General features: G+C 38.1%; 1 protein-coding gene across 5 annotated transcripts in view; it reads right to left on the bottom strand.

Annotated features, from left to right (window-relative positions):
• Positions 1 to 1,848: 1,848 nt before the first annotated feature.
• Positions 1,849 to 17,381, bottom strand: part of LOC117400183 (E3 ubiquitin-protein ligase MIB1) — a 105,242-nt gene continuing 89,709 nt past the window's right edge. For all 5 annotated transcript variants that reach the window (XM_033999689.3, XM_059022060.1, XM_059022062.1 and 2 more), the window contains 3 exons: positions 12,260 to 12,373; positions 6,383 to 6,483; positions 1,849 to 5,636 (listed from right to left, as the gene is read on the bottom strand). In XM_033999689.3, coding sequence (XP_033855580.1) covers positions 5,496 to 5,636; positions 6,383 to 6,483; positions 12,260 to 12,373 — 356 coding nt within the window. In that variant the 3' untranslated portion in view covers positions 1,849 to 5,495. The remainder of the gene's footprint in view (positions 5,637 to 6,382; positions 6,484 to 12,259; positions 12,374 to 17,381) is intronic.

Raw genomic sequence — 17,381 nt, 5'->3', positions numbered from 1 at the left:
TACATTTACAAGAACATTTGCTATCTACCTTCCTATTTGGTGCAGAAATCAGTAGAGCCAAAAACAACCTGGATTGAAAAAAAGCCAGATAAGAGACATTTATTTGCTACTCATTTAAAAAGTGTCTAAACAAAACCTCAGATTTTTTTTGTAATGTGTCATTTTTTCAATTTTAGAATGTATGAATAACACTATGAAAAAAGCAGTGGAATGCATATCACTGCAGCTTCACATTGAAACTACTTTTATTAATTTTACAGTGTGGAGTAGTGGTTAGGGCTCTGGACTCTTGACCAGAGGGTCGTGGGTTCAATCCCAGGTGGGGACACTGCTGTTGTACCCTTGAGGAAGGTACTTTACCTAGATTGCTCCAGTAAAAACCCAGCTGTATAAATGGGTAATTGTATGTAAAAATAATGTGATATCTTGTAACAATTGTAAGTTGCCCTGGATAAGGGTGTCTGCTAAGAAATAAATAATAATACATGACATTCTATGTTTTTGTAAAAAAATTGGTTTCAGTTCATTGCTACCTAATCCCACAAACGCAGATAGTTATCTTACAGCAGATCTGTGTGTTGTGAGTACGCCTGTGTTTCAAAGTCACTTTCGAATGCCCTGGGAGAAAACATTGCTGCAGCTTTCATAGCCCCAGCAGCCTGCCAACAGATTACTTCCCGCACCAATCCCCACCGCCAAGCACAGTGTGACGTCAAAGAGGTTAACTGACAAAATATAGAGCTTTCAGTAGTGCAACGACCCAAGTCGTGTAAAAAAATAAACACACAGCGCCACACTGGGGCTTAATTAGATAGTGTCGTCTCCGGCACCATGGCTGTCGGTCTAGCACCATCATTGATAAACGATAACCTTACACAGTAGGCTGCAGTACATGAGACTGGAGAATCTGGTCTTCTTTCTGAACACACTTTGGATCCCAATGATCGCCAAACCTAGAATTTTTGGCCTTAGCCCATTAGCAATTTGCTTCAATTCTTAATTAAAACTTAATTTGCACCAATGTTGGCACAAAGTAAAATCAGCAAAAAACTATGGCCGGGTAATTAACTTAAACTGTATTTCTGAAGGGTACATCACTCTTTTTAATTAAGAAATAAATACTTGACAATCTATTCTGTCCGGTGTAAAGCCCAATATATTGTGTCATCGGACGTATGCAAAGCAAAAGTGTGTTGATACAAACGTGTGCGTGGAAAAAATATTTAAAAGGGGACCTCAACTGCCCATTCCGCCTTAAGATATTTAAAATGGGATTTCCATTTATTTTTTGTATAATGATCACTATTACCTCATGTAAACATTAATACTGACCACACAATTTGCATAATGTGTCTATTGTGTAAAAGGAGCCTGATCTAGGGGTTTTATAATATATAAACAATTCTGTAAGTATTGTTATTATTATTAATTTAAGCTTACCATCATTTTATGAAGGCCAAATAAGTTAGTCTACTTGACCTTTGGTTACCAGGCTTTAAAAATTACGAACAAAACAAGCAATATATTTTTTGCTGGTTTAGTTATCCAAGTATTGTTGGTGTAAGTCAAATGTACAGTGACAGCACTTTATACTACTTTGTTCGGACTCTCCATGCATTTCCACAGAGGTGCAACATATGCAGCCTTCTCACAAGATAAAATTATTCAGATTTGATGCTTTTCTTAGAACAAGCATCTGTATAAATTAACTAAGGAAAATAGCCCTGCATACAGAAACTCATTAATACCTCTTCCCCCCAGCTTTCCAAAGCCAACAACGAGTATATCAACTCTTACCAGGAGTATTACCAATAATGGTACACATAGAAAAACTCAGTGACACAAGACTGAGGCATAGTGGTGTTTATTTCTAAAGCGTTGGTCTTGAAAGACCAGTTTATTTAAACAAAGCATTTATTTTAAAGCACTTAGCAATACAGAGTGAACTAAACAGCTTTCATGTTACAAAAGCTATTGCAGTTGTCACAAACACTGAAGCAAAAAAAAAAAAAAAAAAAAAAGAAAAAAAAGAAAAGGAAACAGTAATAACAAGTCCTGTAACAATGATTGGAAAAAAAGAGAACAGACTGATTTGTACTGCAACACCTTGTGAAGAAAGATCTTTCGTGATAACAACAACAAAAAACCTACCAAGTTAAAATACATTACTAGCAATTAGACAGTACATTTGTGCATCTAGATTAAATGTTAAAATAATAATACGAGGGCTCCCGAGTGGCGCATCCAGTAAAAGCACTCGCTAGAGTGCAGGATGCGCTCTATAGCCTGGACGTTGCAAGTTCGAGTCCAGGCTATTCCACAGCCGACCGTGGACGGGAGCTCCCAGGGGGCGGCGCTCAATTGGCTGAGCGTCGTCCGGGGGGAGGGAGGGTTAGGTCGGCCAGGGTGTCCTCGGCTCACCGCGCACCAGCGACCCCTGTAGTCTGGCCGGGCGCCTGCAGGCTTGCCTGTAAGCTGCCCAGAGCTGCGCTGTCCTCCGACGCTGTAGCTCTGAGGCGGCTGCACGGTGAGTCTGCAGAGTGTAAAGAAGCGGGCGGCTGACGGCACACGCTTCGGAGGACAGCGTGTGTTCATCTTTGCCCCTCCCGAGCCAGCGCAGGGGTGGTAGTGGTGAGCTGAGCCTAAAAATAATTGGGTATTTCAAATTGAAGAGAAAATAATAAAAACTAATTGGCAACGACTAAATTAAAAAAAAAATAATAATAAATAATAATAATAATAATAATACGTGTCGATAATAAAACTAGGCAGTCAAAGCCAAAGCTTATTTCTGTTCTAAAATAAATAACATTTGCATAGGGCATTGTCAGCCACTGAGACCATGCTTCGGTACAAACACTGCAGACTTGTGCTGAACTCTAATACAAGGCTTATATCTAAAATGCTTGCACCTTGTATCAGTCCTTATTAAGTTTCTTTTTAACACATACACCATTACTTTCCCCCCACATCTCACACATGCACACTTCCCTTCTCATCTGAAATTACATTCATATTTTCAGGACTCCAATTGCTCACGTTTTGACAAAGACCATATCAATTTAAACATTACCTAGTTTGGACAATGCAAGACAACAAAACTGGAAAAAAAAAAAAAAACAACACGCTTGATTTGTTTAAATGTACTTGAATACATTTGTAGAGGTACTGCACATTTCTTCTTCAATACATAAAACACCTAAACATTAAAAATGCTCACAAGAAAACAAAGGAGCATTTAACTGAATACAAGCTGCAGATAGTGGCAGCAGCTAAAGGCCAATTTAGAGTAGGGACAATTCTAAAATAAATTTGGTCTTCCATTGATAAAACCTTTTTTTGATTGTCCACTTCATTGCAGATTACCTGATTTTGTATGAGCAGAGACATTCTTTTAGTGGAAAATTAAACTTTTCAGGTCACGTTTATACGAATAAAGAAGTCAATTGAAACCAGGTTAACAGTTTTTTTTGTTTGTTTTTTTAATATGATTTTCATTGAGCAGTCATCTATTATTATTAGAGGACAGCCCTGACCTCCATTGTCTTCAACACTGCAAGCAATCTCCTCCCGTTATCGACATAGTTTGGGTCTGCAAAATCAAACAGTTAACAGCAGTCTGCCTTATTCAGCAGGCTATCAATATTTCATGCAATACATTTTAAGATGAATATACATGCTAGTGGAGCTAGCTTATACAGTTTAAACACAGATATATTAAGTGTGCTTTTATGCTAATCATTCCTGCAGCAAGAAAAAAAAGGTGTCAAAATGCGCTTAAGAACGGCAGTTTTAAAAATCAAATATGCAATACCATAAATCTACATTTAGTTCAACAATGCACAGCTACTATAATAATTGTATGAAAAAGTCACCATGATTGTGCCCGATTATCTATGTGTAGTGTAGTTTAAACAGTTTTGAAAATCAACGCTAAAGACTACTTCAGATGTTAAAGACTTTAGATGCTATTCTTTTATACAGGTCAAGTCGGATGTCTTGCACCATAGGAAAATGGTGTCAATGCAATATTTTCAAATTGAGTTCTGTTCTGATGATGACGAGCAATTCTGGCACATTCAGCTATTATTTTTGCCTTCAGAAACAAAAAATGACATTACCTACGGTGCACAATTGCTATTTTGTCCTTTGTAGTGTTCACCATTTTGTATTGAGTTGCCTAAGCAACCAGGTTTACAAGTCCACAAAATCAGGTTCTGCTATGCTTATGATGCATTTAGTAAAAATAAAAACAAATTAAAAATAAAAAACACCACACACACACACACACTAATTTGAATGCACTACGTTACCAAGAGAAAATGAAAATATATTTGTTCCATGTACATTTCTGTTCACTGTGCCATTTTCAATACTGAGTGGCAGTATAGGGCTGCCTTGTGTTTGACTACTGTACTCTGAACCTCAAATTGCAATGAAAAACAGTTTTTGAAAAAGCAATTTATTTTCTAAATGATTGATATCATGCACTTGGGGTGACAAGCACAAGTGAAACCAACAGCAAATTGCAAAATAAAAAAATAATAAGTCCAGACTCTGAACCATATATAATTGATACCACACTAACAATCTAGTTTTAAAACAATGCCTGGACTGTGATGCACACAGCTTCATGGGCCAGTGGATATATATGACCACACCCTTATGCTAGATTTCCACAGTAAATGTCTGGTGTAACCACTGTAATGCACGTAGAAAGCAAAATGTTTTCAAAATGCTTATACTAAGCTTACCTAGGATAAAAACAGCGAGAGAAAGTTTAGAATAAGACAACAGGTTTTAAAGTTGTGTAATACCTCTAGGGAAGTGCTGGTTCATTTGAATGACTTTGGTTCTTGATTGCCAACATATCTATATTGAGAACAATCCTGGGTTTAGTGTTAAAACATTTATGCCATTCTTCTATATTAAAAAAAAAAAAAAGAAAAAAAAACACAACAAAAAAAAATAAAATAAAAAATAATAATAATAATAATAATAATAATAATAATAATTAAAAGCAGCATTGCCTCAGCTAGGATTCAATGAACAGCCTATTTAATAGCATCCAAACTGTGCTCTGCTACACTTGCTGCCCTCCCTTGTGTGCAGTTTTCATGACCTCAATCAATTGCTTTAATATTTGAATTCCTTGCTCATTACAATGAACCGGTGCATTGCATATTTCACTAATGGAGTACTGTTTTGCACTGTTTCACAATCGATAGCAGTTGAAAGATATACTTGCTTTAAAAAAGAAAACACAGGAGCCAGCAACAGTAAGAAGAACTATCAGGCTTTGGCCTCCGATTCTTGAATTCTTTCATTTCTAAACCTTTTCCTCTACCATCTACAGTTGGAGAACCGCACTATTTTTTATTTAAAACAAAAGCAATTAAAAAAACAAAAGTCAGTTATTGAAGATATATAATTGCTGAATCGCATCTACTCAGGCAGCTGCAATGGCACTTCCTCTTTCTCCCCTTCTCCCTTGTCTAGTAGAGGAGGATTCTGCGCTCAATACCCTTGCGACAGATGGGGCATTCGCTCATTCGGTCACCGCATAGCTGGCACGTGCCATGGCCACACATGAAGATCATATTCTTCAGTCGATCCAGGCAGACCGGGCACATTGTCTGTAAGAAACATGAAGAAATCCAATGTAAAAATAACATTTTTTGGAAGAATAATGATTAGAAATCTTTTTTTTTTTGATAATGTAACATTTAAAGTACTACAAAGAATCACATTGTAGTCATGGTACAATACAATATTCATTAACTGATTTGAAAACCACCGTCTAAAATACTGGTTCAAAAACCACCTCTTGCCACTGGGTGCACGGTTAGTAAACCACAACACTGCCACCTGAAGCGTAACAAAGAAACAATTAATGATTATTACAATAACTTTAATTTACTCAGGGATGGAAATAAGACTTCTATTGCAAAGCAAGAGGTTTTACTACAAGCTTGATTAGTCAGTGTACAGGTAACAAGCTCAGGTGTGTCTTATTAAACTCATATTAAAACCAGGAATGGCTTAAACTGCTCTGCAATGGCCGTCTTCTTCTTGTTTACTAGTCAAAAAGGTAGGTCAGATATGTACCAACAAACAAAAATACAAATTATTATTAAAAGGAACAAAGTTAAGGCTTTTGCGACCTATTCAGGGCAATATGTTCCAAATAACCAAAATCCCTGGTAGCTCTTGATACATGAGGTGTTGCATTAGGTGTAGCTGCTGTGTTTTTTGTTGTTTGTTTTTTTGTTTAATTTTTTTTAAATTTTTGTCCTATATTTGTCCATGAGAAATTCAACATATAATAAGTCCCTAAAGTTCAAATAAGTAAAACAAATACAAAAAAGACACTTTCTTCTACCTGTTCCTTGATGTCCAGCAGCTGCTGCTGCAGTTTCTGCACGTCTGCATTAACATTTGTGTTGTCCTTGTCTCTCTGAAAAGCAGGGATGTTTGCGCTGGCTAGAATGGAACAAAACCCATTAAAATGTGGCCAACCAGATCGTAACAACTGGGTATGTGGCAATATTTCACATATATTGTTATCAAAGTGCTCTTTTAATGTAGCTTACCAGTTTAAAGGATAATTATGTATGTGAGGTTCTGATTTGCAAGTCTGTTTATTTCTGTTTTCAGGTTAAAAACTCAAATACATCTAGGTTAGAATTTGAATTACAAAATGTGGTTAATTCCTGCTTTATACCTGCACGCACACACACAGAATAGGGAGAAATTAGGTTGTATATTATCATGCTCTTAATAAATAAAGCATAACAAGGACATACCTATATTTTGACCGTCGGTTAGGAAAATCCTCAATCTATTATTGCTCCGTAACAGTAACAAATTGATCTTTTAGATTGATAAAAATCAATTTCATGCGTCAAACCCCAACTTCAGGTGAAAATGCGTCTAACCCCAATTTCAGGCTTCATCAGATTTAACCCTAAAATCAGAACCCCTCAGATCATTTATTCCTCAGTTAGTGTGAATATTTTAATTATCTTACATATTAAACAAAAAAATACTTACACTTTCTATTATATAATACCTTTAGCCCGAGTCCAAAACAGAATGTTTAGATTACTCTGCATGCATGATCCAGCACTGGCTTATTCATTTTTTCCCCCTTATACCCGATTGGAGGAACACACCATTGCAATAAAGCTCCCCCTCCTGGCAAGTAACATTCATCACAAAAGGATAAACTAACAAAGAAAAGTGCACACATCTGAAAAACCCAGTTACAACATTTCAAAACCAAATAAAGTTTTTGTGAAAAAATATTTCGCTAACCAACGAACAAACAGAATAAAAACTATTTACACTGGTATAATATTTGTAGCCTGAAGGAGGTATCTGATGTTTTATGAGACCTGATTGTTGCTTGGTCTAGGGTTTGACTTGTTTTTTTTTATTGTGACGCTGGGTTTTCAAATGAAAGGCCAGTGACAGGCTGGCGTTTGCTCATTTTCTACTGGAAAAGGAAAGAAGATTGGATTGTGTGATCTTGCAACAGTTTCCCTTTTAGGTTTCCCTTTTTAAGAAAATAAAGATGCAGCAACTAAAAATAGGAATACAACAGATAAGGAACGGATTAACAAAATATGTAATTAAAATCAAATATATGTGGAAATTAAAAATAAAACGGATGTATTTGATGGATGGAAACACATATCCCCCTGTAGTCATTTAAGAGCCGTTTAATTCAAGTGCTGCAAACTCATCTTTGCCTGTAAATCTGGGTTTAAAAAAAAAAGATACATGGGAAGCTAACCAAAAGGATCCAAAGAGGCTTAAAATCAAGCAGGCTTATTTCATCATTTATCAATGTAGACAATATATATATATATATATATATATATATATATTTTAGCTCAAAGAGCCAGCTGCCCAACGTTTCGATATGTTGTACATATCTTTCTCAAGGGAGCCTGTGTTTGAATCCAAACATTGGAGGTATTTATAGGTTTTTGACGGCATGACAACTACTTGTTATTGTTTACATTCAAATTCATGATTTATTCTATATATATATTATATACAGACGTGCTCAAATTTGTTGGTACCCCTCCACAAAAAACAAAGAATGCACAATTTTCTCTCAAATAACTTGAAACTGACAAAAGTAATTGGCATCCACCATTGTTTATTACATATTTAATAGAAATCAGACTTTGCTTTTGATTTTTTATTCAACATAATATTGTAAATAAGAAAACAAATGAAAATGGCATGGACAAAAATGATGGGACCGCTAACCTAATATTTTGTTGCACAACCTTTAGAGGCAATCACTGCAATCAAACGTTTTCTGTAGCTCTCAATGAGACTTCTGCACCTGTTAACAGGTAGTTTGGCCCACTCTTCCTGAGCAAACTGCTCCAGCTGTGATGGGTGCCTTCTCCTGACTGCAAGTTTCAGCTCTTTCCATAGATGTTCGATAGGATTCAGATCAGGACTCATAGAAGGCCACTTCAGAATAGTCCAATGTTTTGTTCCTATCCATTTTTGGGTGCTTTTAGCTGTGTGTTTTGGGTCATTATCCTGTTGAAGGACCCATGACCTGCGACTGAGACAGAGCTTTCTGACACTGGGCAGTACGTTTCGCTCCAGAATGCCTTGATAGTCTTGAGATTTCATTGTGCCCTGCATAGATTCAAGGCACCCTGTGCCAGGCGCAGCAAAGCAGCCCCAAAACATAACCGAGCCTCCTCCATGTTTCACTGTAGGTATGGTGTTCTTTTCTTTGAAAGCTTCATTTTTTCGTCTGTGAACATAGAGCTGATGTGACTTGCCAAAAAGCTCCAGTTTTGACTCATCTGTCCAAAGGACATTCTCCCAGAAGGATTGTGGCTTGTCAATATGCATTTTAGCAAATATCAGTCTGGGTTTTTTATGTTTTTCTTTCAAAAGTGGAGTCCTCCTGGGTCTTCTTCCATGGAGCCCACTTTCGCTCAAAAAGCGACGGATGGTGCGATCAGAAACTGACGTACCTTCACCTTGGAGTTCAGCTTGTATCTCTTTGGCAGTTATCCTTGGTTCTTTTTCTACCATTCGCACTATCCTTCTGTTCAATCTGGGGTCGATTTTCCTCTTGCGGCCGCGCCCAGGGAGGTTGGCTACAGTTCCATGGACCTTAAACCTCTTAATAATATTTGCAACTGTTGCACAGGAACATCAAGCTGCTTGGAGATGGTCTTGTAGCCTTTACCTTTACCATGCTTGTCTATTATTTTCTTTCTGATCTCCTCAGACAACTCTCTCCTTTGCTTTCTCTGGTCCATGTTCAGTGTGGTGCAAACAATGATACCAAACAGCACAGTGACTACTTTTCTCCATTTAAATAGGCTGAATGACTGATTACAAGATTGGAGACGTGTGATACTAATTAAAGAAACTAATTAGTTTGAAATATCACTATAATCCAATTATTTATTATCTTTTCTAAGGGGTACCAACAAATGTGTCCAGGCCATTTTAGAATATCTTTGTAGTATAAGCAATAATTCATCTCTTTTCACAGCTTCTTTGCTTTATTCTATGACATGCAAGTATACATGATAAAATAGCTTTTAATTTCATCACTTTTCAGGAGGAATGAAGCATTATTTCAATGAGCTGTAAGGGTACCAACAAATTTGAGCACGTCTGTATATATATATATATATATATATATATATATATATATATATATATAAAAAGGTATAAACCGGGGGCTCCCGGGTGGCGCATCCAGTAAAAGCACTCGCTAGAGTGCAGGATGTGCTCTATAGCCTGGACGTCACCGGTTCGAGTCCAGGCTATTCCACAGTCGACCGTGGACGGGAGCTCCCAGGGGGCGGCGCTCAGTTGGCCGAGCGTCGTCCGGGGGGAGGGAGGGTTAGGTAGGCCAGGGTGTCCTCGGCTCACCGCGCACCAGCAACCCCTGTAGTCTGGACGGGCGCCTGCGGGCTTGCCTGTAAGCTGCCCAGAGCTGCGTTGTCCTCCGACGCTGTAGCTCTGAGGCGGCTGCACGGTGAGTCTGCAGAAGGTAAAGAAGCGGGCGGCTGACGGCACACGCTTCGGAGGACAGCGTGTGTTCATCTTCGCCCCTCCCGAGTCAGCGCAGGGGTGGTAGCGGTGAGCTGAGCCTAAAAATAATTGGGCATTTCAAATTGGGGAGAAAATAATAAAAAAACTAATTGGCAACGACTAAATTTAAAAAAAATAAATAAATAGGTATAAACCACGACGGGCCGTGCGGTTCCCATGATATATACCATGCCTGGGGTGGTGATAAGGCCCGAGTCAAGAGCCTTTAACCACTCCAGAAGTGGTATATAAATCATCGGAACCGCACGGCCCGAAGTGGTTTATACCACTTATAACACGGCTACCTGTCATTTGGGGGATGAAAAATAAGATGAATAATTAAAACACATTTTAAAATTATTAGAAAACCAGAAACTTTTATTGTGTATACATCCGCAGTGTAATAGTCCCAAATTTAATTGAACTCATTGTTCACTTATTAAAAATAAATTGCACATGCTTGTTTATTGTGAATTTCTGCATCGAAAAAGTGTCACCTCACTAGAAACTAGGGGATTGAGCACTAGTTGTGACGATGGGCGGAGTTTCAAATGACACTAAGGAAGTAAGGGGAGCAGCTGCGATGGAGACTGAAGCCAGATCTTGAAGTGAGTTTGTGAACTCATTATATGTGAAGCACACGTATTCTAGGAGGTTTTCATCCTTTTGGATGTTTTTGTTAGTTGTCGGACACCCTTGCGTCCAAGTCGTGCCAGATTAATGTTGACGATCAAACCAGACTTTACGCACCAATCCGACCGCGGTGTCAGGGGACAGTGCCTCAGTTTCTCGCAGACACTTCAAATCCAGACCGGTAATTCGGGGGGAGGTGTCTGGCCTTGTTGTTACCTGTTTTTCTAAGAGTTTTCCTGACTGACAGGAATACACTATTGCTGGTTTTAAACTCGCTGTCAGAGATGTTTAAACATCTACTGTTAAAATATTTATTTAGTCCAGCTCAGCGTTATAAAACTGGAGACTGTACTGGTCCCCAGTTGAACTTCTTGCACTGGCATAAAATTCCCTTAATGTTGTTGAGATTTTTTGGACTTATTTCCATAAAATGAATGTACATATTTTTTTCTTTAAGTACATTAAACAGCCCATGCTGTCTGTTTTTTAAATCTTTGTTTTCTTCCATTTCATTTAGCTGTTCCTCATCTACTGTTATGTGTCTACTCTTGCTGGTGTCCTTATTTTTCTTTTTTTTTTTTCAGATGGACTGCTGTCTTTACTCAAAGTTGGTGTTGTACCAGTTATGTCTGCTATTAGCTGCTGTAGCATAATGTATTACGCTACTATCATGTATTATGCACTTTCCACGTATTTAAAGTATTATGGATTTTCTTGTAAAGCGCTTTGTGATGGTGGTCCACTATGAAAGGCACTATATAAAATAAATTGATTGACTGATGTGGAGTTTCATCCCCAAATACATTAAAGGAAATAGGTGGAATATCACTCATTTTTGCAGTGGTTTTGTAACTAATAACAAGTAAAATGGCAGTTTGTCATGAAATCTATAATGTAGTGGTACGTAGTGATTTATTCAGTGTGAAGCGGCTCATTAGTATGCAAGCTATGCTATACGCTATATATAGGCACGGTCATGTGATGCTGTTTAACCAAATCAGATGATGTTATTTTTCCAAGCCCTGTTATATATGATTTTTTAATCATTTAAACTTTTTGTGTACATTATTTTTTTTATTTTTTAAATATGTTTTCTTCTTTTCAACCTTCATTTTTGTATACTGCAGTTCTACCTTCTCTGAAATACATATATCATTTTCATTTGGTAGAATTAACTTTTTTTGTAAAATTTCTAAATTTGAAGATGAAAACCTGCAGTCAACAAACGTCATCTTTAGAAAACAGCAGATATAAACTTCAGTTGCAAATTTTTACTTTTGTTTTGCATCAGTGGGGCATATAAGCCTAATTTTTAAACCATTATTTAGTGCAGTTATCTGTGTTTTAACACTTATGAATACTGTAATATGGATACATAAATACAAGGGTCTCTCTGCAACAGTTTATCATAACTTAAATATCATGAAAACAATGCAGCGGCAAAGCAAAAATAAAGTTAATGACAAACAAAAAGAAATACACAAAATAAATAAAGTTAAACCGAAAGGGAAAATGAGGAAGATTCACTCACTAAGATCATCAGTGGGATCTTCCATACCTTTCCCACCACAACACGTAATGAAAGGTGTTCTCCGCTCGACCACAGCGCGGCACTGCACACACTTCTTCATCAGGCTGGCGCAGTCTGCAACGACATGGGCAACAGGAACAGAATGTCAACTTTGTTACAAAATGAAACTTTTAACCACATAATGCCCATGCACTTTTGAAATGAGAAAAGCTACTTTAGGTAACTAGATTCAATTTCTTGTTCGTTGTTTCCCCCTGTCCGGCAACACACTGTACTTCACTGGCTTATGAAGCTGGATTCATAATAGAGGGGTGGCGAGTCACTGTATCATATGTGATACAGGAATGGGCATTACAGGGTGAAAATGGACAGAAAACTCATTACAGCTCCCTTGAGGAGAGAAAGCAGATCGCCTCTTGCTTCACAGTCTCCACACACACCAAGCTCCGGAATTCCCTGCTTTAGTGCATTCAATGCACAGCATGCTGCAACAGTGACTTAATGTAATCTGTCTCTATTATGGTGGGCTTCTGCATCCCAGTGAATGTAGTCCCACTTTGGAAGTCTGTGGAATGTGTATCAAGCTGGGTTAGGGTTGTTTTGTCCTATGCATGATGGGAAAAGGTATTACTCTTTGGGAAAAGGTATTACTCTTTGGGAAAAGGTATTACTCTTTGGGGAAAGTGGTTTGCAGTTATTTTTCATGTGTGAATTTAGTGCTAATGTAAAGTTACAGACAATTGTACTGGCTACAGTCCCCCCACCCTTACTGTGCTGTGCCACCTAGCCCCCACTGTACAGTTATTTCACAACAGTATCGTCAGCACTTGTTGCAGTACTGTATCAGGAGAAGTTAACTAAGAGGAAGCAAAAACTAGGGTGCAAGCAGTCATGACTTCGGGATAGAAGGCAAAACACAAATTAATAACTTTCTATGCCTTCTAATATCAGACTTGCAGTTCTTCTGTTAGCACAGGCTGCCAACATCAACAGTTTTGTTGCAATATTTAAACAATGTAGTTATATTTTGCTGCCCAGCAGGGAAACTCTTGCTGTAAGCTTGTGTTCGCTTTTTTTCACTTTAAGTAACACTTAAATCACCCAGCCTTCCCGTGAGGAAGTGTGTATTGCATCCATTAGGACATTCGAGGGGCTGCAATTGCTTAGCTGGTCATTTTTCTATGGCTGATAAAATAGGTGAAAAAAGGAAGGAAAACATGTCTGCCAGTTATCATAAAAGACGAAAGCTAATGTTTGCAATTTAATTAGAGGGCTTGCAGGGAACTGCAAAGTTACTATAATTATACTAATTTGTTCAGCTAAGACATAACCTTCATATTCCCCTCTCTAATGTGCCTGTGTATTTTTATTAAGAGTTTAACAGACTGTAAAATTACATTTTACATTAAATTGTAGGAATGCTTGTGCAAGTAATAAAACATCCCAAAGACTACAGTTCTTGTCAATAAATTATGGCAACACAGAATCATTTCTCACTGATGCAAAACTCCACGAATTATAGAACTTTTATTATACCGTGCAGTGCCAATGGAAAATCATAAACAATGGGAAGCACATTTCACAAGAAATAAACTTATGTACTGCACTTTACTTCCAATGACTGTAAACTTCCTTTTATCTAAGCGAATTTTGCAATATTCATTAAATGGCTAACTTTAACAGCTTTTATTTGCTCAATGTTTTACAGCCTATTTTTTTTTACTGTCTGGTTGAGCTCAAGAATGAAAAAATATTTGACAGAGATATAGATATATATATATATATATATAGATATATATCTATATATATATATATCTATAGATATATATATATATAGATATATATATATATATAGATATCTATAGATATATATATATATCTATAGATATATATATATATATATATATATATATATATATATATAGATATATATAGATATATATATTAATTATATATCTTAATATTACAGTCGCCACCACTTAGAACGGGTGCATTTGTGTTATTGTGATTCTCACACAGTAACGATGGATGGTATAAACTCCCACACAATAACCTGACATTCAAAATGTCCTCCAATCACCAGTACAGTACTCAAAACAAACAAGTGTGTGTGGTTAAAAAGCTTTATTAAGCCAGACTCATTACAGTAATCAAACATATTAAATAAAAGGTAACTTTTTAATGTAAGTGCAAAAAAATAATTTATACAGTACTGGTACATTACCACAAACTGTTTCCAGCAAAGAACTCTGTTAAACATCTGGACGGTGTTTTGTTGGCAGTATGGATGCCAAACTTTTTCAACATTTCCTAACATGTCCCATTCCGGCTTTATGTCCGGGTGTTGCTCCATAGCACACCGCAGTGTTACAATCGCAGCACGCACATCGGTTGGCGTTACCAATGACTGTTCCTCTTGGTCATTCAGGTCATCCAGGTCCTGCTCGGCATTCTCTGCATTCTCCATGATGTCCCTCACTGCACCGACTACCTCGCTTACAGCCGTTTCAAGCAGAGCATCCTGGTCGCTAAGGTGACACAGCTCAGAGAATTATTCCTCTGACATGATCTGGTGTTGCCAGAGTTTCAGTTGTATTTTCGTCAGCACTCCAATACAGTGTTTTTGAAGCATCGTTGCATTGTTTGGTGACTGACAGAGTTTCAAGCATGCTTTAACAAGCGCACAGCATCTAACAGAGACATTTTATTTAAACACTGAACTGCATTCTGTTCTGTATTCGAGTCCAGTTCTTCAAGAACTGTCGCTCTCATTGACCGAACGTAATGCTGCTTCATAAATTATGCTCCGGTCCAAGAGCTGGATTATGCATGTTGTGTTGGCAGGGATGAAGGTAAGACGTATATTCCTTTGCCCAGAGACGTGAGGGTGACCAGAAGAATTATGGTGAACTCCTCTAAAACAACATGGGGTTTTCGATTTGCCAATCACTAGTAGGTCACATTTTTCACTGCTATCCATACTATAGCAAAACAGCAAAACTCAAATTCTTTCCTTTGCTTTTTTTTGGACAAGTGCAGCTTCATTTTTAAAGGCGAGTGTGCCATAACCAACACACCTATAGAACAAAACATTCTTGTCACAATTAAAGATGTTCCGGGTTCATACTCTTCGAGCAGGTTGGGCAACACATTTTGTAACCACTGCTCTGCACCTGCGGTATTTGAATGAAGTTTTTCTGTGTGCTTGGCGGAACCCTATGTTGTTGCGAGACTTCCATCTCTGAAGCCAACCTTCAGATGGATTAAAATCAGGTTTGCCATGTGCTTCAGCCAAGTGCTTGCCTTTTTGGGCTATAAGAGAGCCACTGATGAGCGCATCCCCCCCTCGCGCATTCTGAAACCAGCACAGAAGCGCCTCCTCGACTTCCACGTCCTTTCCATTGCACTTCCTCTTTCTGTCTGGGTTGGAATTTTGATGCCATTCAGTAAAAAGCTGCACACGCCGTTTCTGTAAATCAGCGACGGTAGATTTAAGAAGACCGAGATGCTGCGCTAGACCGCGCTGGCTCATCTTCGGCAGCGCATTCATCTTTAGGAGGTCAATTTTCTTGCTGATGCTCATCGCTTTTCTCTTTCCAGCCATGCTTGCTGTTGCAGTCAGTGCTGTTTTTTTCACACTGTAAATCCAACACTACGTACAGGGATTACATAGGCAAGGCACAGTACAGGGGTAATCGCTCAGTAACGAGGAGCAAACAGCTGACTGATCGATCCGTCAAGCTTTTACTAAAGTAAAGTACTGCCTTTTTACTGAAATCAATGGGAATGGCAAACGACAAACGCCATTTGATATAAACGGCTTCCCGACATAACCCTGTACGGTGTAAGTGACATACAAGGCCAGTGTTTTCCGGCAATGAAAATAGAGTCATTTCGGATTTCCAAAGCTTAAATTTCAGAAATTTCATTTTATTAATACAAAACAGTAGATGTAATGGACATGAAAAATATGTACAACAACAACAACCAACAACCACAACCAACAAGCAACATCACAAACACACTAATATTTTTATGCACCAAACTAACAGTACAGGGGAATCTAGAATAATGCAATTTCTTCAGGTGAAGAAGTCCATTCATTTCAGTAAATTCTCAATAATTAAACAAATAAATAAATAAATAAACCTGTAGTCTAACCCAGAAAGCATGCTCAGTTCAGCTATACATAAGTGCGCTTCAGTATACAGCATCAGTAACATTTTTTAATGCAAATATCTTTATATTAGAAGTATTTGTGTCAGTATCCTCACATGAATATTAATAGACATGCTTAGGACACATTAAAGCTCATTTGGACATACACCTTCATACTTTCCATTGACATACAGTAACATTGTGGGGTTAGCATTTGCCCAAGTTTAGAGAAACTGCATTCAGCATCAACTGAATTACATGGGATTGCCAAAACAACTCGAGCAATCTGGCTAAATTTTGGCAAACGCGTGTCCATACCGTTCCAAAAACTGCAGAGAGACATTTCATTGTTACTGGGGAATTAATTTACAATGTTCAAGTAAACGGCCCACTCACCCTCATGTACAGAACTCAGCAGCAGGATACTCTGTTCATAGTCGCTGAGGTTGTGGGATTGTACAGGAACTTGCTTGGGATCCAAGATTCGCACATCGCAGAAAAATCTGTATGCTGGCTGTTTGTCTGTATTTAGGTATCCCTGCGCAATTGTGGAAAATTTGACGTTTGAGACTGTCCTGTGCATTCCGTTCTTTGTACCAAAGATGCAACGTTGTACACTTCTGTTGGTAACGTCGACCGTGATTCAAACTTAAGTAATGTCTGAACAAGTGGCGTTGCTTCGGCTTGGATAAAAAGTTAAATCTGCCTCAAGCGATTCTCTCTGCAGTAAAACACTTAGCTCCTCTAAGACACATCCTCCACTTCGATTTCCTGAGCAACAAACCCTTTGTAGTACTCCACATGATGGCAGTGATACTCCACGGCTTTGAACCAAGTACTCCATCTTGTTACAACAGGTTCCGGCGGTAATGTTGGGCTTTCAACGCCGTGGTCGATAAGGTAGTCTCTGAAACGAGCACGTCTGAGTGGGGCTTTGCAGAACAGCTTTTTTATTAGAGCACAC

The sequence above is a fragment of the Acipenser ruthenus genome, chromosome 4 (genome assembly GCF_902713425.1).
Source record: "Acipenser ruthenus chromosome 4, fAciRut3.2 maternal haplotype, whole genome shotgun sequence".
Classification (NCBI taxonomy): domain Eukaryota; kingdom Metazoa; phylum Chordata; class Actinopteri; order Acipenseriformes; family Acipenseridae; genus Acipenser; species Acipenser ruthenus.
The sequence above is the reverse complement of the archived record's forward strand: the minus strand, read 5'-3'. Positions and strand labels throughout refer to the sequence as shown.